The sequence below is a fragment of the Mastomys coucha genome, unplaced genomic scaffold (assembly GCF_008632895.1).
Source record: "Mastomys coucha isolate ucsf_1 unplaced genomic scaffold, UCSF_Mcou_1 pScaffold9, whole genome shotgun sequence".
NCBI classification, from domain to species: domain Eukaryota; kingdom Metazoa; phylum Chordata; class Mammalia; order Rodentia; family Muridae; genus Mastomys; species Mastomys coucha.
The window spans coordinates 46757081-46780671 of NW_022196915.1; the positions used below are offsets into that span (position 1 = coordinate 46757081).

At 41.7% G+C, this 23591-nt stretch overlaps 1 protein-coding gene across 2 annotated transcripts in view; it reads left to right on the top strand.

Moving 5' to 3' along the window:
- The first annotated feature begins 6892 nt into the window (after positions 1-6892).
- Mtmr6 (myotubularin related protein 6) overlaps positions 6893-23591 on the top strand; it is a 39278-nt gene continuing 22579 nt past the window's right edge. For both annotated transcript variants that reach the window (XM_031362891.1, XM_031362892.1), the window contains exons 1-3: positions 6893-7082; positions 19446-19562; positions 22809-22971. In XM_031362891.1, the coding sequence (XP_031218751.1) occupies positions 7059-7082; positions 19446-19562; positions 22809-22971 (304 nt within the window). In that variant the 5' untranslated portion in view covers positions 6893-7058. The remainder of the gene's footprint in view (positions 7083-19445; positions 19563-22808; positions 22972-23591) is intronic.

Sequence of the window (23591 nt, forward strand, 5' to 3'; positions counted from 1 at the left end):
AGTCTGTGTTGCATGCACAGAGTCTAGAGGCAGGCATCTTGTGATCTCTCCTGTCACTGTTAGGTGACTCCTTTGAGGCAAGATTTCTCACTGAACTTGAAGCTGGTGTTTTTCAGTGATGCTGATAGTTAGCAAACCCTAGGCAATCCTGTCTTCATCTGCCCTCAGCTCTGGGCTTACCAGTATACACAGGACTACATCTGGCTTTGATAAAGATGCTGGAATCTGAATTCCGCTTCTTGTCACCACCTCTCCAGCCTCCACAGAGCTAGTTTTAATGAGTGCCTACACTGACACAGAATGAACGCACCTCAATCACAAAATCCCAAGGAGATGGAGAACTGTTCCAAATAAAACTACACTGTCTTATTTCTTTGGAATAAATCCGAGTGGTAGAATCACTCCTCAAACTGAAATGCAAGTGTTGCTAACTGACTGGCTGGGTCCTTTTATTCTCCATGTGTAGAAATCCTGGAGTGAGCAGGGAGAAGCTAGTCTTTGACAGCCTGTGGAGCACTCAATGTCTGATGACCAAGAGGAACTCAGTGAGAGCCACAGCAGGCCAGACCCATTAGTGTTACTGCTATAGTGCAGGCTTCTGGTTACTGGCATCCAAAGCTGTATAGTTGCTACAGTTCTGGGATGGGCCTTAGCCCTTGGTAGAAAGATGGAATTGCAACATCCAGGCTGGCTTCATATCAGGGATTCCTCAGCACTTGAAGCAGCCGGTGTTCACAGCTCCTCCCATGCAGTCCTATCAGTTCTAAGAGCATTTTCAGGGACCAGGACCTGTCGTGTCTCTTACCTGGTTCTGTCCATCCTTCTTTCCATCCTTCTGTCCATCTCATTCTATAGACCTTTTATTTGCACCCTGGCTACTTTCTTGGGCTGTCAGTTGTTTTCTATGCTGCTTTTATGGCTTGACCTGCTGTATTCCCAGCTATTGTTTCACTGCCACTGCCACTTGGTTGTCAGTTGCTTCTTTCTCCACATTGTCAAGTCAGCCTGTATCACTGAAAGTAAGAGGGGTAAAAAAAATAGGAATGAGTAAACTGAGCATAGTGTATGTGTGTGTATGTGTGTGTGTATGTGTGCACGTGTGTGCGTGCACCCGTGCATGCGTGTGCATATGCAGGCACCAAAGGCATCAGATACCTTGGAGCTGGAGACACAGGTGGTTGTGATCCACTGGCTACAGGTGCTGGCAACTTGACTCCTCTACAAGAGCAGGAGGTTTTCTTAATGGATGGGCCATCTTTTCAACACCAACTTTTCAACATAGTGAGTTTCAGGACAACCAGAGCTACACAGCGAGACTCTATCTCAAAACAAACAAACAAAAATGAGAGAAGTTTGTGAGCTACCTTTTACTGGGCATCCAGGACGGCGTCTCCCAGCTGACTGACCAAGTAAGCCTGAACAGCTCTTTTATATAGCAGGGTATAGCGGCCATCCCAGAGCATCCCACCTTTGTGCTTGCACCAGTCACAGGATCACCTCGTTAGGATCAGTCATACCAGGCCCTGCCAGGCCACCCATAAATGCTTCCTCCTCTAGTCTAAGTGGAAATTGCTGCAGGGCCATCTTGAGATCATGAAAGTTTGTAAGTGCAGTATCTAGTATAAACTAAAACAATCCTAGTTCAGGCTGCACCATCAGGAGCCAAGACAATCAGCCATAATTATTACGTAGTTTTCTCAGCCATTTGGAGAGCTTTGAAAGTAACTGGTGCTGGTTTGAAAAGCCAAAATGCTTGGGCGATGGTGGCACACGCCTTTAATTCCAGCACTTGGGAGGCAGAGGCAGGTGGATTTCTGAGTTTGAGGCCAGCCTGGTCTACAGAGTGAGTTCCAGGACAGCCAGGACTATACAGAGAATCCCTGTCTTGAAAAACCTTAAAAATCTTGACAGAATTTGTAATGACAGAGTGTAATATAAAATTGCCTTTTGACATTGGAATGTTGGTGTTGAAGAGATGGCCCATCTGTCAAGAGAACCTACTGCTCTTTTAGAGGACTCACGTTGCCAGCACCCATGGCCAGTGGGCCATAACCACGCGTGTATCTCCAGTTCCCCGGTATCTGATGCCTTTGGTGTCTGTATACACACACTCGTACACACACAATTAAAACTCACCCCAATATAAAGACTTAACCATTGTTGCCCAGATGTCATGGCTTCTTCAGTATACCTTCCACACACTGTATACTCTAGCATCTCTGGAAACATGAGGCCCTGTGCAACTATGGGCAGAAACACACAGCAAACAACAACAGGAGGTATAGGAGGAACTGCCTGGAATCTCATGGTCCCATGACCCACCTGAGCCCTTCCTGCTTTGAGAGAATGCCAAGAGGCCTGAGCTTGCAAGTAGTCACAACTGCTTTGATGAAGATGGTGGATCTTAAGCTCAGAGGGTACTGCTCCACAGCATTAACTAATGGCACTTTAAATGTTTGTGTAGCAATGTATTTTAAAAGAGAGATCAGACAATGCTGAGTTGGAGAAAAGGAAAGGGGAAAAAAAAACAGATAATGCTGAATTCAGCATTCAGACATTTGTCCAGTGATACACTGGTGACTTTTAAAATGGATTTAAAAATCTGTATCTGCATATAAAACTGCTGTATTAACTTTCCTTGGGGAGAAGTGAGTGATATTGTCTCACCTCAGATAAGACACAATGACAGACCAAAGTTACAGTTCCACCCAAGGCTGCTTTGGGGAGACAATGCGTTTTTTAAACTTACAGGAGTGTGATTGGAGGTTCAGCTACAGACATAAAATGTGGATGACACCCAAAAAGCTATATCTCCAAATAGTTTCACCTCAGTATGGATGATAGCTGCACCGATGGAGCCCCCTTTTCTGTTAGTCTCCCACACTTTATTCTCTGGCACCACTAAGACCATGAATAGTGGGGCAGACTCCCATGCAGTTGAAACAAGGCACAAAAGGCAGTGGCTGGAATACCAGCTCAGGCTGATCACGTGTCCTGTTTCTACACGAGGGTCTCTTGCAGATATCACAACTGCTCTCATTAAGGTGGTGATAGCTGTTGTGCTCAGAGGACAGCCTTCTACAACAACCTTTTATTTTCATAGTGGCATCAGGCTGTGAGTACATCTTATGAGAACTTTGCTGCCAAGAGTCAGGAGATCACACAGGATTGTAGATGAAGGAGCACTTTGACTTAAGATGCTATGTGATGACTTCTTACTTGAAAGACATTCGTCAGGGCTGGAGAGATGGGTCGTCAGCCAAGAGCACCTGCTGCTCTTCCAGAGGGTCCGTTTCCAGTACAGGTCAGGAAGCTCACAGCCTCCTGTAACTCCAGTTTCAGGGGACCTAACACCTTCTTCTGATCTCCTCTGGCACCTTCATATCTGGTTGTTGTTGTTTTAAATCCCAAACCTTTGATTTACCAAATCAAGACTCAGGAACCAGCCACTGTGGTGAAAGCCTGCTAGCTCAGAGAGGCAGAGAAAGCACGCAGCTCACCTTCCTCCTCCATAAAAGTCCCAGAAGGAGAAAGCTCCTCTCTTCTCTACACTGTCTTAAACACTCTTCAACTCAAAGGCCCTCCTTTCTCTTTCCTGGGTTATCTTATGTTCACTCCCTGTTAACTGGTTGCTTGACCTAGGCTGGACTTTATTTAGCTTTTGGTTACAAAGAGCTCTTGGGTTAACAGTGTATGCTAGAGCTGAGCCTTACCACAATAAGAAAGAGGTTTTTTTTTTTTTTTTTTTTTTTTTTCAGTTTACAATCTGTCAAATATCCTGCAACAACATAGACCCACATATATACATAAAAACAAAATTAATCATAAAATGTTTGCCTAGATGTTAGTAAAAAATAATAGAAATTCAACTTGAAGTTAAAAGTGGGAAGAACAACCTTTTTTCAAAGAGAAAATTTACTTTTTTGTCATAGTTGTTTATATGTGATGAATATGAGTCGATGGACAGGCCCTGGAAACATGGTATACTTGGATATAAATCAAGGCTTAAAGCATATTTTTAATGACAGAATCAGAAGTACATTACTCTCCAACTTCCAGAACACAGAGGGAAGGGGCTTAGCACTATCTTACATTTGGTTGAATTGCACACAATAAACATACTTCAAAGATTTACATTTTGCCAACATAAGAACAGTTCTCAAAGAGAATAAAAGTTTGTTGGGGTTCAGGAATCACCTCATAAATCACATGAACACCGATCTCAGTCAAACATGGATAATTTATTGAGCATATGCCCCAGGATTGATCAGTCATGGCCACAAATCAGACTCAGGAGCTGGCTGCAATGCTGAATCAATTTGTGCCAACTTAGTCCACCGGTCGGGATTCAGGGATAGGGGATTTCCCTATGAATATGCCTTTGTTGTATATTTATTTATCCTGATCCCATTGGTTAGGGTATTCAACTGTACAGGGAACTTGTCTTGCCTAACATTCATGTCGGTTATCCACGTGCATGTCTCTCAGTTCCTAGGGAGGTCTTGGAGACTTAAACTTTATTTCACCCCTATTCAAAATGGAAGTCTTATTCCAAATAGGTGCAGGTGTCTCTCTTATGGTGGGGTCCATACCAGGGGCAGCTTATAAAGGCAAATACCATAAAAGCTCATCCATAGGTATAGGAAGTGCTGCTGCGTGGTTGGTTCGGGTCCAAGCTTATTATGGCTAACTATAGAAAGCAGTTCTAATTGACTTCTATTGTGATTCTTTTCCAAGAACACCAAAGCACAAAACATCCTAGTAACAACATAGGAGAAAGTTTTCTTATGACATTAGTAACCGTAGCAGGCTAGACAGATAACAGTTACATAGACCTTAACATTTTATGTAGCCCTTAACAAGTTAACTCTGGAGCCAGATTTGAGGGACCATGTGCAAGGTACACATATTCAGATTACCCCAAATACCATGTTTTAACATGTTAGGAATTTTATGAAAATTTGATACTAATAGAACAAAGAACGGTATAAGTCAAGCCATTTTGCAGTTCCATCAGTGCAAATATCAGGAAGGCAGACAAGTCTTGGCTTTGCTCTCAGATGCTCTCTGATGCCAGTATTAGCCTTTGGGTTGGTGGAAGCTAGGGGTCTTGTTTGTACATTCTAAAAGAATAAACACAACACTCATAAGGGTGTTAGTCAAATGCAAAAATGGACAATAAGTTGATGACTATTTAGGGGGCTAAAGATGATAGCTCATGATAATTTGGATCCCACTTCCTAATCAGGTCCAGTTACTTGGCCAGATTCTTACTGAGAATTATTGCTTTTCTGACAAACATTAACTTAATTTCTCCTTTTAAAAGTATGTTTTTGTGAAAGATCTCATATTTTTTTAAAAAAGGTTTATTTATTTATTATGTGTAAGTACAATGTAGCTGTCTTCAGACACACCAGAAGAGGGCATCAGATCTCATTAAGGATGGTTATTAGCCACCATGTGGTTGCTGGGATTTGAACTCAGGACCTTCGGAAGAGCAGTCAGTGCTCTTAACTGCTGAGCCATCTCTCCAGCCTCAAAAGATCTCATATTATTAAAAGAACTGCTTACAGAGGAAATAAACCGTAACCAAAACCAAACAAAGTTGACTGATCAGACTTAAGAGTGGCCTGTTTGGAAATCTTTTAAACATTTTTCAATCATGAACCCTTTTTGGCAGAAATTTTTTTTTTTATTTGTCCTTGGTTATATAGGTACATACAATAGGTGTACAAATCAAACATTTGCTGATAATATGTTGCTTGTTTATTTTTGTTACAGTCTCACTATGTGGAACAGCATGCTCTGAAACTCGCCTCTACCTCTGGGATTAAAGGCGTGCCCCAGCATACAAGGTAAATTTGTCTTTGCAAACAATTCCTTTGTACAGATGGATATGTTTTTCCAATACAGCTCAATTCAAAAATACACTAATTTGATATATGCTAAGGAATGGTAACAGGAAAATATGAAAAGTTGTGCTTTCTGTAATCAAACTGCTCTGTCTGTAAAAGTAGAAATTTTTGTACAAACTCTAAAGACGCCACAATTCATAACATTATAGTAGATGAAATCTGAGCTGAGGCAATTACTGGCATGAACAGCAAAGTACATTTGTAGAGTGTTGAGAACCAAAGCTTATTCCAGAAGCAATGCCAAAGATAGGCTGTGTTTTTAATTAAGTTTTGGTCAGCTATTGGCCCCCACGGTTGCCATGTACAGTTTTAAAAGTATTGGTTTAATTGAAAAGCTTTTGCAGGAGGCAGCCAGAGAAGCAAGGGAGAGGGCACACCAGCTATGGGTTAGGAAGGCAAACTGCCCATCCCCAGCCATTTTTGTTTATTTACGAAAAACAAAGGTCAGAAAAGTTTGTAATAAGAATTTAACAGATAAGCCATCTTTCCAACCCTGAGCGATATCTTTCAAATTAAAAAGACATTCATGTAGCATCTTCAATTAAAGTGCAGCCTTACCTACAAACCTGTAATATCCCCACTTGGCAACAAAGACCATATACAATGTACTCGGACTTAATACTGATAATCTTAATAGATTTTAATAGTTCATTACAGGAGCCCAGTGCTCCATGAGTTTCTAAATGTAATTTATCCTGACATGATAGTAGAATTTAGAGGCATCCAGTCTCGAACTCTCTAGAAAATTCCTTTTGGTCCGGATAAATCTTTAAACCTAGAAAAGTCTTCTAGTCCCTATTGCTGGTCCTTGTCTAGCTGAACACGTGGGTCAGTTTGGTCGGCCGGGGCAATACCAGTCCTCCATCAGGGAGGGCGCCGTACAATAGGCCATGCGTGCGACCCAGCTAGCGCACGCTCTCGATGGGAGACGCTCTGCGTGCTGTCAGGATCTCCTCTGTGGTTGGAATTTGCGGAAGTGTTTCTAGGCGACAGAGCTCTCAGACGACGCCTGCGCAGTGGCCGCCGGCGGCGGGGTGGCTGACGCTGCCGGGTTGAGGGAGTTCCTGCGGGTGGCTGTCACCGCCCCGTTTCTCTCCCGATGTTGCTCTCCTGAGGCCAGCTGCCTGCGGGCGTCGCCCCGGGATGGAGCACATCCGGACAACCAAGGTAGTCGGCGGGAGATCCTCGCAGCTGCCGGGGTCTATCCGGCAGAGGCGGACGGGCAGTTTGGGGGTGCGAGGCCTCCGTTGCGGGTCGGCAGTTTGGGGGTGCTGAGGCCGTGTGGACGGCGCAGGCGCCTTGGCCGGAGGTGCTTGGGGAGTCGGCAAACGGTGGCCGCCCAGCGAGCTTTGCTCCTTTGGACAAGACTGGGGCTGCTTTTTACTTTGGGGGCTTTCGGCGGATCGCCGCCTCGCTTGCCCCGAGTCGGGTGTGTCTAGTATCCATCAGTGTTGCTGTTCATAAACTATTCTTGCTCTGGTTTAGGTGCCCCGTCCGCTCTTTCCGCGGTGCAAATGTTAGCGCATCCGAGGCCACTCACTTTTCTAGTTCTCCAGCCACTTAGAGTTAATACTTCGTGCTTCCAACTTTAGGCATTGTCCTAAGTGTAGGGAGCCAATTTGACAGCAGTTATGCAGAAGGGGAAAGAAAGGCTGTGTCATATTGTAAAAGGTCCATGGAACTTTCCTATAACTGAGCTTGCTTGTCGAGTCCGAGCTTAATTTTTCTGTGTGAGACGAAGTCAGAGAATGGCCAAACTTTAGCCTCAGAAGGAGCCAAAACAGAAATGGAGTTCAAAGGACTTGAATAACCTTTTAAGATGGGGAAAACAGCTCTCTCGGCTTTGCCAGGGCCTTAACTGTCACTTATTGACTGTCCTAAAGGTCTTAAAGTTACAGACCATTTGGGAATAAACTGAATTTTTTCCTTCATTGTTATTTAAAATGCTTCACAGTTCTTGATGTTATGGATAACATAGCATGAATTTTTGTTAGGATTTATTTTGGGGTTTGCCTGTACTATTTGTATTAAATGTGGAGGTGCTCCTTTTCCAAAATTTTTGTTTTTTCGAGATAGGTTTCTCTGTGTAGCCCTGGCTGTCCTGGAACTTGCACTGTAGACTAGGCTGGCCTTGAATTTACAGAGATCTGCCTTTGACTCTGAGCACTTGGATTAAAGGTGTGCACTACCACTGCCCAGCAGATTTTTTTTTTTCTTTAAAGAAAAGGAAAGTTTAAGTTGCTGACATTTAAAATTTGAAGATGGGAGGATGATTCAGTATCCAGCAGAAGATGCTAAGGCAGGAAAGAGAATGAGAGTGGACATGGGAGCCCTTCTTGTCCCCATCACAGGGCCCTAACAGCTGTTGGCTCAGAAACTACCTTCTACTCTGAACCTCACTGCTTGCTTGCTGCTTAAAATCAGTCTCAGAATCTATCTGTCTCTCTCTCTCTCTCTCTCTCTCTCTCTCTCTCTCTCCTCTTCTCTCCTCCTCCTTCTCTTTCTCCTTCTCCTTCTCTTTCTCTTCCTCCTCTTCTTCCTCCTCCTCCCCCTCTTCTTCTTTCTCCTCCTTCTCCTCTTCCTCCTCCTTCTCCTCTTCCTCCTCCTCCTCCTCTTCTTCTTTGTCTTCTTCTTCTTCTTCTTCTTCTTCTTCTTCTTCTTCTTCTTCTTCTTCTTCTCTCTCTCTCTCTCTCTCTCTCTCTCTCTCTCTCTCTCTCACACACACACACACACACACACATATCAGTGAAAGCAAACAGAATCCAGTGATCTCAACACACCTTACTCCTAAGTGATTAGTGAGAGTGAACACTCGTGGGAAAATCTTGATGATTCCCTTTATTAGTTAAAAAATAACTCCATCAATTTATGAGGAGATGATCTGGCTTTTGGGGTGTATAGCTGTCATTTTTATGATCTTGAAGATTGTTCTTGATTAAACCTTCCTTTTCCTGGTGGACCTGTGCTGCTGTTAGGTAAGGCTGCTTTTTGCTCGTTTTTTAGATCTGACTTCTTTATGTCTTTATAAATGTTAAGAACCAACTGAAGTTGCTTCTTAAGGGAGCTCCTTTGTTATTTTGTGTCACTGTTGTGGCAAGGAGGCATTTCTCTAGAGTAGTCTTCAGTGGGTGTGTGTAGACTATAGTGGGACAGAGGTGTGCTAGGAACTAGCATGTACACACACTTGACTGACAATGGGCATCCCACTGCAAGAGCAACATGAACCTACCAATGCACTCTGATAATTGTTAGATAAGCTATACCATTTCCTTAAGTTATGGTTTGCTTTAAACATAGCCAAGCTTTTGTTTTTATTAAGCATACTCTTTGTCTAGACATACTTAAATTGCTGCAAAAAAATTGCTTTAAACTATGTGTAGTTTAATTGGTATGATCAAAATTGTTTGTAGGGCTGTCAAGATGGCTCAGTGTGTGTAAAGGGATCTGATGCCAAGCCTGACAACCTGAACTAGTTCTCCAGAACCCACGTGGTGGAAGGAGAGAACCAACTTCTGAAAGAGTCTCTTGGCCTGTGCATGCTTCCCCACCCCTCAAGTAAAAGTAATAAACATCTTTAATTGACTATGATAATGTATGACTGTTCAGTGTTTTGTTTTTTTAATATTGTTTAACAGCTGTTTTTGAAAAGTAATGATTACCTTCTGTTAGGCAATTATACCAGTGGACACAGTTATGTAATATTGTCATATTTTCACAATGTTCACATTTCACATATATGTTAGTTCATTAGTTCTCATCTTCATGATGTTTACTTTTAATAATCAACTTGACACAAGGTAGAATCACTTGGGAAGGGAGTCCCAGTGAGGAACATTAGCCTGTGAGGGATTTTTTTCTTTTTGTCCTTATTGGTTTGGGGTGGGAAGGTCCATCCAGATGTGGGTAGCAGCATTTTGTGGTCTGGATCCTGAATGTATCAAAGTAGAGAAAGCAAGCGGATGGCACTTGTGCATGTATCCTGTCTCTGCTCCTGACTGTAGATGTGACCAGCTTTCTCCAGCTCCTGCTGTGACTTCCCCACAATGGTGGTGGTGATTTTAAGCCAAATAAACCCTTGCTTTATGTCAGAGTATGTTATCACAGCAACAGACATGGAACTAGGACCATCAGTGATTTAAAAACAGATCCTGCCAGTGGTTTTGGAATCTCTATTTATAGATGAGGAAGAAATTAGTAAGCCCTAATGATCTGTCAGGTTAGCCATGTGTGGCAGTTAGAATTTAAACTAATTTCTAACTCCAAAGGTGAGATATGCTCTTCCTAGCATGAACAGTTGTAATAAAATTGTTAAATTGGTATTCATTTAGAAAACAATAACTAAAAGGGTTTCCCTTCTCTAGATTTACCATAAGTAATAGTTCTATATTCTTGTTTTTGTATTGTTTAGAGTTATCATTTGCTTTGTCCTCTACTATCAGAGACTAAATAACTCTGTAGCTCCAACATTCAGTTGTTAGCTATGTCATCCTATTTCTATATCACATTTGTCTTGAAACAGGGTCTCTCAAACATAAACCAAATACTCAACCTTTCAGACAGGCTGGCTGAACTCTTTAGATCCCTTGTCTTTGCTCTCCCAGTGTTGGGGTCACAGGCGCATATGACTATGGCTGGCTTTTTACATGGATGCTGGGGATTCAAACTTAGGTCCTTTGTTTGCAGAACAAGTGCTCTTACTCACTCAACTGTCTCCTCAGCCTTGAGACCTTAAGGTTTGTTTTTATAATTATTATTATTTTTTATTAGAGTCATTCATTTTACATGTGGGTGTTTCGCCTGCATATATGTTTGTGCACCATGTGTGTGCTTGGTGCCCAAGGGGTCCCTGGAACTGCAGTTACTGATGGTTGTGAGATGCTGTTAGTGTGCTGAAGCAACAAATGCTTTTAACTAATGAGCTGTCTTTCTACCCCCAGCTTTGGCTTTAAAGATTTTCATGCATTTGAGTGTTTTGCATGCCTTTTTCTACCTCTTTTTAAAAAAGATTTATTTATTGATTTCATATGAGTACACTGTCGCTGTCTTCAGACACACCAGAAGAGGCCATCAGAACCCATTACAGATGGTTGTGAGCCACCATGTGGTTGCTGGGAATTGAACTCAGGCCCTCTGGAAGAGCAGTCAGTGCTCTTAACCACTGAGCCTTTTTTCCAGCCCTGGCGTTCTACCTCTTGGAACTGGAGTTATGGATGAATGTAGGCCACCATGTAAATGCTGGGAACAAAACCTAGGTCCTCTGTAGGGGCAACAAGTGTTCTTAGCCACCAAACCAGTTCTCCAGCCCCTGAGATCTTAGATTTTGAGGCATACTTGAACACTTGCCCCAAGTAGGACTGTTAATACCATACCAGGTTGCAGGTGAGAAACCTGTGGTTTGTCAAGATTAAATAACTTGCCCTGTTAGCTGACTAGGAATTAATTATTGCCTTACAGGTTGCTGAAAGGAGCTGGGTTCTGAGCTGCAGGTCCCTCAGATATAAATTAAAGCCTTTCTCTTCACCACCACAATCTCCAATCTCCTAACAGAAGTTATCTAGGAAAGAGATTGGAGCGTGAAGGTAGGGCAGTGTGAGCAGGCGTGGAGATGAAGAGATGGGTGGAAAGGCTTTGAGTAGTAACCACCTGATCATGAGGATGTTGTTGAGCTAGGGGGAAAGTCTGACGAAGGGAAGCATGGAAGTCTAGGTAATCATTGAAAATCTTCGTTGGGGTGAGCTTATGTAAGAGAATAAATACGTCGAGACTCTGGAGAATCGAGACTCTGGAGAAAAGAAAAGGAATGTTAGGGCCTAAGGCCCTGCAGAAAGGTGCTTGCAGAGGTCACAATGCCGAGGTGGGAAAGGGTGAGTAAAATGGAGGCTGAGAGTCAGAGGGGCAGAAAGCATTCTTCCAGCCCTAATTCCCTGTCTGTGCCCACTTGCCTCTCTCCGCCTTTTGCTTGGGCCAGGCACTGTTATACATATTAGGAAAACAGTCAAATGACAATGAAGCACAGGAACTGCTTTGAGAAAATGTATTTTTCAGTCAAGAGAAACAATAATAGAGTTAATGGATTGGGTCTACTCTGTGTTTGATGATGTATATGCTGAGAACAGATAAAGTGAGCAGGGACCCTGGAGAGTACCTGAGTGCTACAGGGGAGTGGGGCACAACAGAAAGCTGTGAGTTAAATGTGGAACTGTTGAGGGGAAGGGGGTTCCCAACAGAGGGAGCATTGCCCTTTCAGGCCTAGCAGCTAAGAACTCATGAGAAAGCTGGAGCACAGTGGGCAAAGGAGATGCCTACAGAATATTAAATCAGGAGACAGGCAGCTTATCACAGACTTTTGAAGGCCACTGTAAAATCTTTTTAAAGTAAGTGTGTGTGTGTGTGTGTGTGTGTGTGTGAGAGAGAGAGAGAGAGAGAGAGAGAGACAGAGACAGAGAGAGAGAGACAGAGAGAGACACAGAGAGAGAGAAAGACAAAGGCAGAGAGACAGAGACAGAGAGACAGACATGAACACTAAAATGTATGTGTAGATGTCAGAGGACAACTTACAGGAGGTGGCTCTTCTACCACATGGTTTCTGGGGTAGGACTCAGGACAGTGGGCTTGGCAGCTAGGGCGTTTACCCATGGAGTGGTTAGCTACCTTTGTAAATTTTTGCTTTCGTGCTGAGATAGGAAGCAGTGTGCTCAACCTTGCAGAAGGGCAAAGTGAACTAAACTGAAAAGTTCCCACTGGTTTATGATTCAACAATACTCTTTTTCCTTCTTAAGACCACATTTGCCAGGCAGTGGTGGTGCACGCCTTTAATCCCAGCACTTGGGAGGCAGAGGCAGGTGGATTTCTGAGTTCGAGGCCAGCCTGGTCTACAGAGTGAGTTCCAGGACAGCCAGGGCTACACAGAGAAACCCTGTCTCAAACAAAACAAAACAAAACAAAACAAAACAAAACAAAACAAACAAACAAAAAAAAACAAAAAAAAAGAAGAAGAAGAAGACCACAATTGCTTCACTAATAATGTATGCTACCAGATGTCCTCCAAGCTGAGGACACAGGGTGGAAGAGCCAATGCCCCTGCTCACTGTCTTAACTCAGTGTAAAGTCCTGTTCCTTTCCCACAGCTAGTTCTTCTCAGAGATGTCTGGAGAAGGATCTGAAGGTCTCAGGAGATACATGGCTAGAGAGGGGGAGCACAGTCCTAGTAGCTGCCTGTGCTCTCTGCGCAGGAACCACAGCCACAGCATAACAGAGCTGTGGAGTAAGTTCTATTCTTGATCACAGAAATTTGGTGGAAGAGAAGGAAAAACAGGTGTCTAAACTTCCTATACTCTCATTTTCTGAGTGTGATGGTTTGTGTTTCTCATATCCAGTCTTAATCAGTTAGGTTTGAATTTCTCCGGTAAACCATCAACAGAGTAACCACACTTCCCAATTTCTTTCTCCTTCCCCCCTTCTTTTTCATTCTTTTGTCATTTGTCTTTCCCCATTTGCTTTTTGCTTTTTAAGGATCTTGAGGCTGTTTCTATGGTGTCTCAAATAGTGACCTAAAATAGTTTTAGTTGCTTCCAAAACAGGTACCTTAAAATATCCCCAACAAAAGCCTGGGTACTCCTTGCCAGGTGGAAGGGGGGAATGGGGAGATGCCACTGAGTTCTGGCCTGGATTTTCATTTGTTTTTCAAGAAAAACAAATTCATTTGTTTTCTAGGAATTGGATTAGGTGGTCAGGCTTTGCTTTGTAGCAAAGAAAAGTTTCTGGAGGATTTGCAATAAAGGACAGAATGAGTGTGTACCCCAAAGGACTCATTCTTCAGAACTTTAAGCAGAAAGTAAATGTCCTGGTTTACCTTGAGATTACTGTCCTCATTTGCTCCGTCCATATTCTGAGGCACTGGAGAAGCTGCTGGTCAGGTGTAATGATTTTCAGGGTTGCATTTCCTTGATTTGATGGAACCTGGCTCTTACTAAAGTAGTGATTAACTCTCCAGCAACTGTACTCAAGATGGGTTCTTCTTACTAACTCTCTCCTATCTTGCCCAGTCTGACAAGTCAACAGTATGAATAAACAGTATCCCTTTATTTCTGATTCTTTCTTTCTCCTTATTAGACAACATAGGCTCCCTCTCTGGCCTGCTTCCTCCAGGCTCCATTATCTCTCCCAGCCACGCCTACACTGTTTCCTTATTCTGCAATGATTACACCTACCCAGCCCCGAATTTTCTGTGTTGATGCTGTCAGTACCTATTGTGGACTACTGACTGCACTTAAAGGCCTGTTTGTGTTCCTTCATCAGATAAAACGCTGGTGTGTCTCCTCCAAGAATTCTGTTTTCTCTGTATTACTCTCAGTGAAGAGAGTGCTTAAATTCTTGCTCTCAACACTAGGCATTAGAGAAAGTGTATTTTACAGCTTTATAGTACATTAAGTACCACATTTTCTTTTGTGTGGTGGTGGGGCAGGGTGAGATGAGGGCTTTGTTCTGTGGCACACGTATGCCATGGCGTGTGTGTGTGTGTGTGTGTGTGTGTGTGTGTGTGTATGTGTGTATGTGTGAAGGTCAAAAGACAACTTGTGTCCATTCAATCCTTCCACCATGTGTGGGCCTAGGAATAGGTGGTCAGGCTTGGATAGATCTTAACTTACTAAGCCGTCTTGCTGACCCTTGAAATTGGGTTTTAAATATCATGTACACTTTTCCTTTCTCATTTTGAACTTAGTTAAAATGAGGAATGGCAGTCTAAAGCTGCCTTACCAGATAACTGCAGTAATTTTTGCAAACATTTCTTTAGTTTGTTTCAGCATTTCATTGCTTCTGTTTATAGGGCACAAGGGTACCACTCTTGGCATTCATTATCTAATCTGTTCCTATCTTAGGAGTAGTTGCTTTTATTTTAAAGACAAGGGAATGAGACCAAATAGGTTAACCTTGAGTTAATAGTCAATAGATTTTTACTGAGAGAACTAGTAAATAACCTTTTCTTTTCTTTCTTTCTTTTTTTTTTTGTTTTTTGTTTTTTGTTTTTTGTTTTTTGAGACAGGGTTTCTCTGTATAGCCCTGGCTGTCCTAGAACTCACTCTGTAGACCAGGCTAGCCTCGAACTCAGAAATCCGCCTGCCTCTGCCTCCCAAATGCTGGGATTAAAGGCGTGCACCACCACTGCCCGGCATAAATACCTTTTTCTTAATACTGTGTATTTATGTACATGTTAAAGAACTTGGAGTGGGTATGCATATCTATGTTTATTTTTTAAAGGGTGAACATTATAATAAAACCATTTAACAAGTAGGAGACTTAGACATGCTGAGCCTTAAGTATTGAGGGCAACAGTCTAAAGGTAGACGGGGAAGTAGCTGGGTGTGTTGAGGAGGAGCAGGGGGAGAATCCAGACTGAGAAGCAGAAGGAAAGTTGTTGGGTAAGAATGAGCAGAACTTCTTAAATACTGCCTTGGTCTTATTCCTCCTTCACATGGTAGAGTTAGGCTGGGGACTGGCACCTTTGCAGTTTGGGAGGTTATTTCAGTGAACAGCTGGACCTTGAATCTTGAACAGAACCAACCAAATTTAAAGATCTAACTTTGAGGGCAGGAAATAACACATATAGATCATTACATCATTTTCAACTGGAATTTTCACCTTGATATAGACCCATAAGAATCCACAGTGCTCAGAGAATACACTTGTAAAGTATTCTAGAGTACTCTAAAACAGAATTTTTCTCTGAGTAAATGATGTGGGGACAGAGAATTAGACTTCCCAGTAAGAACTGTTTTACCAAAGTAAATAGGTAGACAGTAGAACAAATTCAAACTAGTGCACATCGAGAACTCGTCTCAAAAATAGGAAAAAAGACAGGAAGGCATCTTATACACCAAATGAAGATTCATCCACTATCCACTATTACTTTGCTCAAGGGCCCATTCCCCTTTGGGGAGAGGGGGCAGTGTCAAGGAGGCCAGTGCAGCATAGGACATAGTATGTACTAGGAAAACAGCTATGAAGAACCAGGTGTACAGGAGTGAAAGTGTGAGATTGTCTCCCATACAGTCAAGCTTTGTAAGTAATTGTACCTTACAGAAAAAATGTACCACAATTTGAGGTTTATGTAAGACGAATTTACTGTCTTTAAAGGTTTTACAAACCAAGAAGCTTCTTTCTCTTGGACTTCCTTTTAAAGTTGACTTCCTGTTTGTTCATAGCCCCATCCTTTAAAACCCTTTTTTATTTTTTCTGAGGAGCTCTTTGAAGTCCTACAAATCATTGATCTTTCCAGTGGTCTTGATACTTTCCCATAACACTTAGCTCCATACATAGTCACCACTGCTCTTCTTAAAGGAAGTAAATTAAGAGAGCCTGTTGTGTTCTGGCCATTGTTACTTACTGGTTGGCTGTGTCCCTTTCCAGCCAACAATCTGACATTTAACAAGTGATGATTTTACAGTGACTTCAAGAACACAGGGGAGCCAGGTGTGGTGTTGACAGTACTTGACAATTGAAGAATATGGTCAGTAACTAGTTGGTCCTGTTTATCTTTAAATATATTTAAATTGAAGTTCCTATTTTGAGTGTAGCTAATGAAGCCGTATTTTTTTTTTTTTACTTGAGGAAGAAGTAGCCCTAAACGTTGAAGTAAATATTGACCTTCAAAAGATACCTTTATAGAGAAGAAAGCTTTCCTACCCCCCATCCACACTTCTACCCTTGCCATTGGCCTTGCTTGATTCTCTTTCCACAGCCTCCCCAGTAAGCCACCACACCCTGGCTCCTGTGTTCTTTTGTTTGTTTTGTTTTGTTTTTTGTTTTGTTTTGTTTTTCGAAACTAGGTTTCTCTGTGTAGCCCTGGCTGTCCTAGAAATCATTCTGTAGACCAGGCGGGCCTCGAACTCAGAAATCGGCTTGCCTCTGCCTCCCAAGTGCTGGGATTAAAGGCGTGGGCCACCACTGCCTGGCTATCCTGTGTTCTTGATGTTAATGTAAAATGAACACTTGTTGGATGTCAGATCCACTGGCAGACTATATTTCTGAGTTTCCAGTGAGAAGTATCCACACAAATTTATTATCTTAACCATGCAAATAAAAACGTTATATTACATTTTTTAAGTTACATGTAAGTTTTAACTCATTTAAAAGGTGATGTTCCAATCAAGAGTTCTGCCCATAGTAGTAAGTAATAGGAAATGAAGAAGGGTGAAGGAAATGAAGAAGGGTGAGAAGCTGATCTTAAGTGGTGGCTATCAATTACTTTGGGAATAATCATTTCATAATGGTAGTATTTTCTTCTTTAGCTGTTAAAAGAAAAATAAGTATATCAGGAAAGTATAGAATTAATGATAAGAGCCAGATGTGGTGGTGCATGCTTTTAATCCTAGCACTGGGGAAGAAGAGTCAGGCAGATCTCTGAGTTCAAGGCCAGCCTGGTCTCCAGATCAAATTCTAGGACAGTTAGGGTTAAACAGAGAAAGCATGTCTAGCAAAAACAAAAAAGGAGAGGAGGAGGAAAACGAGGAGGAGTAGGAGGAGAAGGAAGAGGAAGAAGAAGAAAGAAGAAGAAGAAGAAGAAGAAGAAGAAGAAGAAGAAAGAAAGAAAGAATTAATGATAGTGAGCTCTCTGATTTGAAGATCTACACAATTTAAAGAACTGTCCACGACCTCCTGTGGTATCACTGTACATTAAAAACTATATTAATAGTACTTGTTTTTTTGTCTTTTCTTTAAGATGAATGATATTAAATTTTAAAGCTATAGTCTCCTGACTAGTCCTGATTCCATTCTATACTCCTGTGGCAGCTCTCTCCCTCTCTCTTCCTCTCTCTCCCTCTCTCTTCCTCTCTCTTCCTCTCTCTTCCTCTCTCTCCCTCCCCCCCACTTTCTGTATACTAGTATTAATACACATTAATACTGTTATAATTATGTGATCTTACCATATGATCTTACTATAGAAGACCAATGAAACTTAGGGTAATTTGTGCCACGGAACTTGGCAAAGAAAACGACAAAGTGACATAAGTAACGAATTAACTTTCTAAGTAAGCTTTACCTTAGAAGGTGGGGCACCAGTGAGTCCAGGAGAAGGCTTGCCACTGGGCTGAGCAGAGGACATCCTTGGAGAAGAGCAAGAGCCAGAGCTAGCTGCACAGCTGTTGTGTTTGGTATAGCAGTGAGGGGAATATAGACCATAAGCTCGAGTTTACAAACTGTTTCCTGAGTTAATTTTCTCAGTAGTGTACTTCTAGAACTTTATGTGATTACTTGATTTTCCACTTAAGATAAAATTGAATAGCATGGTATAACAGAACTTGAGGGGTCACTACACACATCTCTACTTACCCCAGATAGGGAGCCTGCCACAGAACAAAGTGTAAATACCACCAAAGTCCAACTTGGTGAACCATGCATTTTATAGGAGTTACAGGGATATGGGTGAGGGGTTACTTACAAAATCACACATGACTCCAAGACAGCTGAATCACCAAAGCCCACCCCAGGACTCATTACATTGCACAAACCTGAGAACCTGAAACACACTGCACAGCCTACACACAGGTAGGAGAGTGTCCTGTTTAAGTGAATTAGTTGCTGTAAACCTTTTCTAGGTAGTTCAGCTGCTTTCTGTTTCCTACTTCCAGGTAGTGTGGGTCTGGTCTCAGAATCTTTGAGGTTTGCAAATGACTCTCAGCAGCTTTCTTGTCTACTCTGGGAGGGAGCTACTTCGAAAATCTGGTCAGTTTCAGGGACTTCCTGAAGCAATTTTGAGTTGTTTACATTCCTGATTAAGGAGCTGTCCTTAACTATGGAAACTGCTACCCAACAGACACTATAGGTGTTCTCTTTATAGAATGGGTTCTTAGGTGTGGAAAGAACTTGGCTCACTCACACTACACTTCTTGCTCCTGTACAATAGTGTTGGTGTTTTTTAAAATCTTCCCCAGGTTACATTAGCTTCTAAATATCTGTGTTGCACGTGTTCTTTCAGGAGACAGAAGACATTTTACCCTGAATATAAAGCAACTTCTTGTGTTTGGGAGACAATAAAGAGGAAGAATATGATAGTGATGCATGTAGTTCCTGGGATTAGGAAAAAAGCATTTATACTACTGTCCTGGTTTTAATTTTCCACTTAACTCAGTTTAGGGTTATCTGAAAGGAGAAACCTCAACGGAGGAACTGCCTAGATTAGGTTGTTCTGTGGGTCTGTCTGTGAGGGGTTGTCTTGATTGTTAACTGATAATGATTGATGCCCTGTACACTGGGCAGCACCATTCCTTAGGCAGATGATACTGGGCTCTGTAAGCAAGCCCTCTAAGCACGAGCCTGGGATCAAGCAAGGAGTCCACAGAGTGAGCAAGCACCGCAGTGTTCCTCCATGGTTTCTGACTTCCCTCAGTGATGGACTGTGACCTGGGAGGATAAGCCGAATAAACCTGTTCCTCCCCTAACATGCTTTTGGTCAGAATGTTCTATCACAGCAACAGAAATGACAAATACCCTAATTTTGATATGAAAAATAACATTTTTTTTCTTTCTTAGGTTGAACAAGTAAAGTTACTTGACCGGTTTAGTACCAACAACAAGTCACTGACGGGAACACTGTATCTTACGGCCACACACCTATTATTCATTGACGCTCAGCAAAAAGAAACCTGGGTAAGGTGGACTGTCTGCCTGTGCAGTAACAGTAGGCTGCTTATTAATCACTGGTTATTTATCCCAACCAGTTTTTTTTGTTAGGATCTTTGTTTTGGACAGGGTCTTGCTATATATCCCTGGCTGGCCTTGAACTTCCCTGTCTTCTGGAGAGCTGGGATTACAGGCATGTACACTCAGAGATTAGTTAATTTTTTTTTTCTGTTTTCAAATGACTCCTCCCTCCTATGAATAATTTATACCATTTGTAATATGGAATTATGTAAGATATTAGACTTTTTTAACCTCTGTAAAAACTTAGAAAATGCCTCTTTGCTCCTTTAAGAGATTTGTTGAAAGTCAAGGTAATATTTGCGCATATTAGCAATCATATGGATTGTATAGTATATTCCATAGCATTTTAATGCCAAATTACAGGTAGTGGATTTTTTTTGTAACTTTAAACATTGTACTAGACTAATGCAAATATTTTGTATATATGTCCAAAATACTGCATTACAGGCATACTTGTAAGTACATTTGTATGTGTACATATGTAGAGAGCATGCAGTGGATGCTTCAATAACATGTTAGGTTTGAACTGTATAGGTTCACTCATACGCTTTATTTTTTGTTTTTAAGATCTATTGTTTTTATGTATATGGGTATATTTCTGTGTCAGGATATGTATGAATTCTGGTGCCCTTGAAGTACAGAAGAGAGCATCAGATCTCTGCAATTGGAGTTACAGGGGCTTTAAGACACTTGATGTAGGTGCAGGGAACTGAACTAAGGTCCTCTGCAGGACCAGTGCGTGCTTTAAACTCCTGAGCCTTATTTCCAGCTCTTTTCTTTTCTTATTTATTTATTTATTTTGGTTTTTTTGAGACAGGGTTTCTCTGTATAGCCCTGGCTGTCCTGGAACTCACTCTGTAGACCAAGCTGGCCTCGAACTCAGAAATCTGCTTCCTCTGCTCCACCCCCCAGTGCTGGGATTAAAGGCATGAGCCACCACTCACTGCCTGGCACTCTTTCCTTTTCTATTTTGTAGATTGCAATTTGAAAAATAGACTTAACAGGTAAATCATATAGCATAGGAGTAGTGCAGAAATTAAGAAAAAGTTAAATATGTCATGGATACATTAAATGTATGGTCATTTTTGTCATTACAAAATCAAATTATTACACAAATATCAATATTTACACATATAGACACAAGGTGTTGATGGTACCATTGGGAGTTAACTATACTACAGAAATAATTTTGTAGCTACTTCTGGTACTATTGCAGCAAGATCACTCACTGCAAGAATCTACTTAAAGTGCTGTGGGCTATTCCTCATCAAATCACCAGCAGATCCTGATTGTTTCTCCAGGAAAGTGGATAGTGTAATAAAAAATGACATCCCAGGGACCTGTCATATTTTCACTGTGTAAAATGTATTAATGGGTTATATTGGAAGTACTTATAGTCCATAGATTATTAGCAGTGAATGGTGGGGGTGGGGGGACTAAGTTAAGCTTGGATTTTTGGTTCTGATTTTTATTTATTTATTTTTTAAACTAGGATAAAGGTATTGATGCCCCCAAATCCTGTGATGTTGAAGGGTCAACTCCACAAATATCTCGTGGGACATTTCTTTCTCTATATGTTCTGCTGTTTCTCTAGACATTTTCTAGGAGTAAGAAGATATGGCTAGGTCTTGTAAAAACACATGTTTAAACTTTCATACTGTTCCTTCAAATGGTCGCCCAGGCTGTTTCTCTTAGTGGAGTGTCGAGTTTTCCTGTTTTTTCAGCGACACTGGCATGGCCACTGTACAGATAGACACCTGCCTATCTAATTCAGATGAGCAACTGACTCTTACCTTATCGAGTACAGGAAAGTCACATGTTTTGGCCTGTGAGTTTTCTTCCTGTTGAATTATCTGTTCTTTTTATTTCTATTTATTGACTTTTAAAAATTATTTTAATTTTTTGAGCTAGGGACAAGTTTGACTGAGCAACATCCCCAGCCCTGCCTTCTGGTTTTATAAGAGTTCTGGGTTTTGACACTTTATCATTTTGTGTGTCATCACTGGTTTGTTTCGGTAGCAGCTAGTCTTTTGTACGCTTTCATGTACATGTCTTTTCACTAGAGTTTACTTTTTTTTTTTTTTTTTCTTCTTGGTTTTTCGAGACAGGGTTTCTCTGTGTTGCTCTGGCTGTCCTAGAACTCACTCTGTAGACCAGGCTGGCCTCGAACTCGGAAATCCGCCTGCTTCTGCCTCCCAAGTGCTGGGATTACAGGCGTGCGCCAGCACTGCCCGGCCTAGAGTTTACATTTTTAACAGATTGTTCAGTTTTTTTCTTTTATGTTTGTTTATGTGTGGTACAGTTAAGAAATCTTCCCATGTGTCAGTGTAAGGAAGCTCCTCTGTGTTTTCTTTAGGAGCTTTAAGTTTTATCCCCACCTGGCAGTTCTTAAGCCCCCTGGGAGAGGCCTAGGTGTATGGCATGACATGGGGTTAGGTACTATTTTTCGGCTGCTTTGTTCTTTTTGTTGCTAGATGCAGCTCTTTCACGATAAAGCTTTGGTGTATATGGGCACCGCTGTTGCTCTGTCTGTCCTGTTCTTTTGGCATATGGAGGACACTTTACCTGCCTTGCTCCTTTGTTAACTGTAGCATCTTAGATGTGTTGGTACAAGGATTACCGATCCTCTCAACTTGTTCTTCAAAGTTGTCATGGCTACCTGCTGTCTTGTCTTCTTCCCTATTCCTCATTCCTTCAGCATATCCTGGCTGAGTACCTGCCATTTTCATACTCCATTTTCATACCTCCATTCTAGGTATTTTGGAAACAATAGCCAATCTTAGCATAAAATTTCTGTTCTTGTGGAGATCACATTCTAGGCAAGAGAACAAATGATAAATAAGTAAAATGCAAATTACACCCTAAGTAGAAACACTAGGAATTCGGGTGGCGTACTCCAGAGTCCAGAGGGGGAGCCTTGTCCATATTTTGAACCACCTTGGTTCTGCTGCTACACACTCTGCCCCCTTGACAACATTTATTGACAACATATTCTTAAACAGTTTAATAACAAATAAACAAAGGAAGGTGACAACATATTCTTGACTCGGGCATCAAGTCATTGCAATGTGTTAAATGTGATAGCACCTAATATCTGAGGCTTTATTTGAACATTAACATGTATGCTGTCTAGAGAAGAACAAATACCAGTGCTTTGTGTGTTAGTGACTGGGGTGTCTATTTATGCTGTAGATACTACACCACCATATTGCCTCCGTGGAGAAACTTGCTCTGACCACTTCTGGATGCCCACTCGTGATTCAGTGCAAGAACTTCAGGATTGTGCATTTTATTGTTCCCAGGGAGAGAGATTGCCATGATATTTATAACTCTCTGCTGCAACTATCAAAACAAGGTATTGTTCTTAGAGAGCACAGCTCTCAGACTCAATCAAGATGGGTTTCGTTTAAGGTGTTGTTATTTTTCCCTTAAGTTATAGTTAGGTTCATGTATATTGTCAACCCCCTCAGTGGCATAGAAATCCTCCACAATGGTTTAGAGATAATAGAATATAATGCTTTGAACTGTAAGATTAATGTTCAATTAAGAAATAATGTAAAGAAAGGTATTTATCATACAACCTTAGATTGATAAGCAAGTAGCACATTGTGTATATGTTTGTGTTTGTGCAGATGTGGAAGCGTGTGTGTGTGTGTGTGTGTGTGTGTGTGTGTGTGTGTGTGTATGTATGTGTGTGTATGTATGTGTGTGTATGGACGTCAGGATTTAGTGTCTTAGGAACTATTTACTTCATTGTTTAAGGCAGGACTTGCCAGTTTAGGTGAGACTAGTTGGCTGTAAGCCCCAGGGAGCCACCTGTTTCTATCTCCTCAGCACTGGGATTACAGCCCTGTGCTGTCACAGCTGGCTTTTTACTTGGATGCTGGGGTCTAAATTCAGATCCTTGTGTTTTCATCAGAAGCACTTTACTGACCAGCCTATCTCCCTAGCTCCTTACTTTCTTTTTTCTTTTTT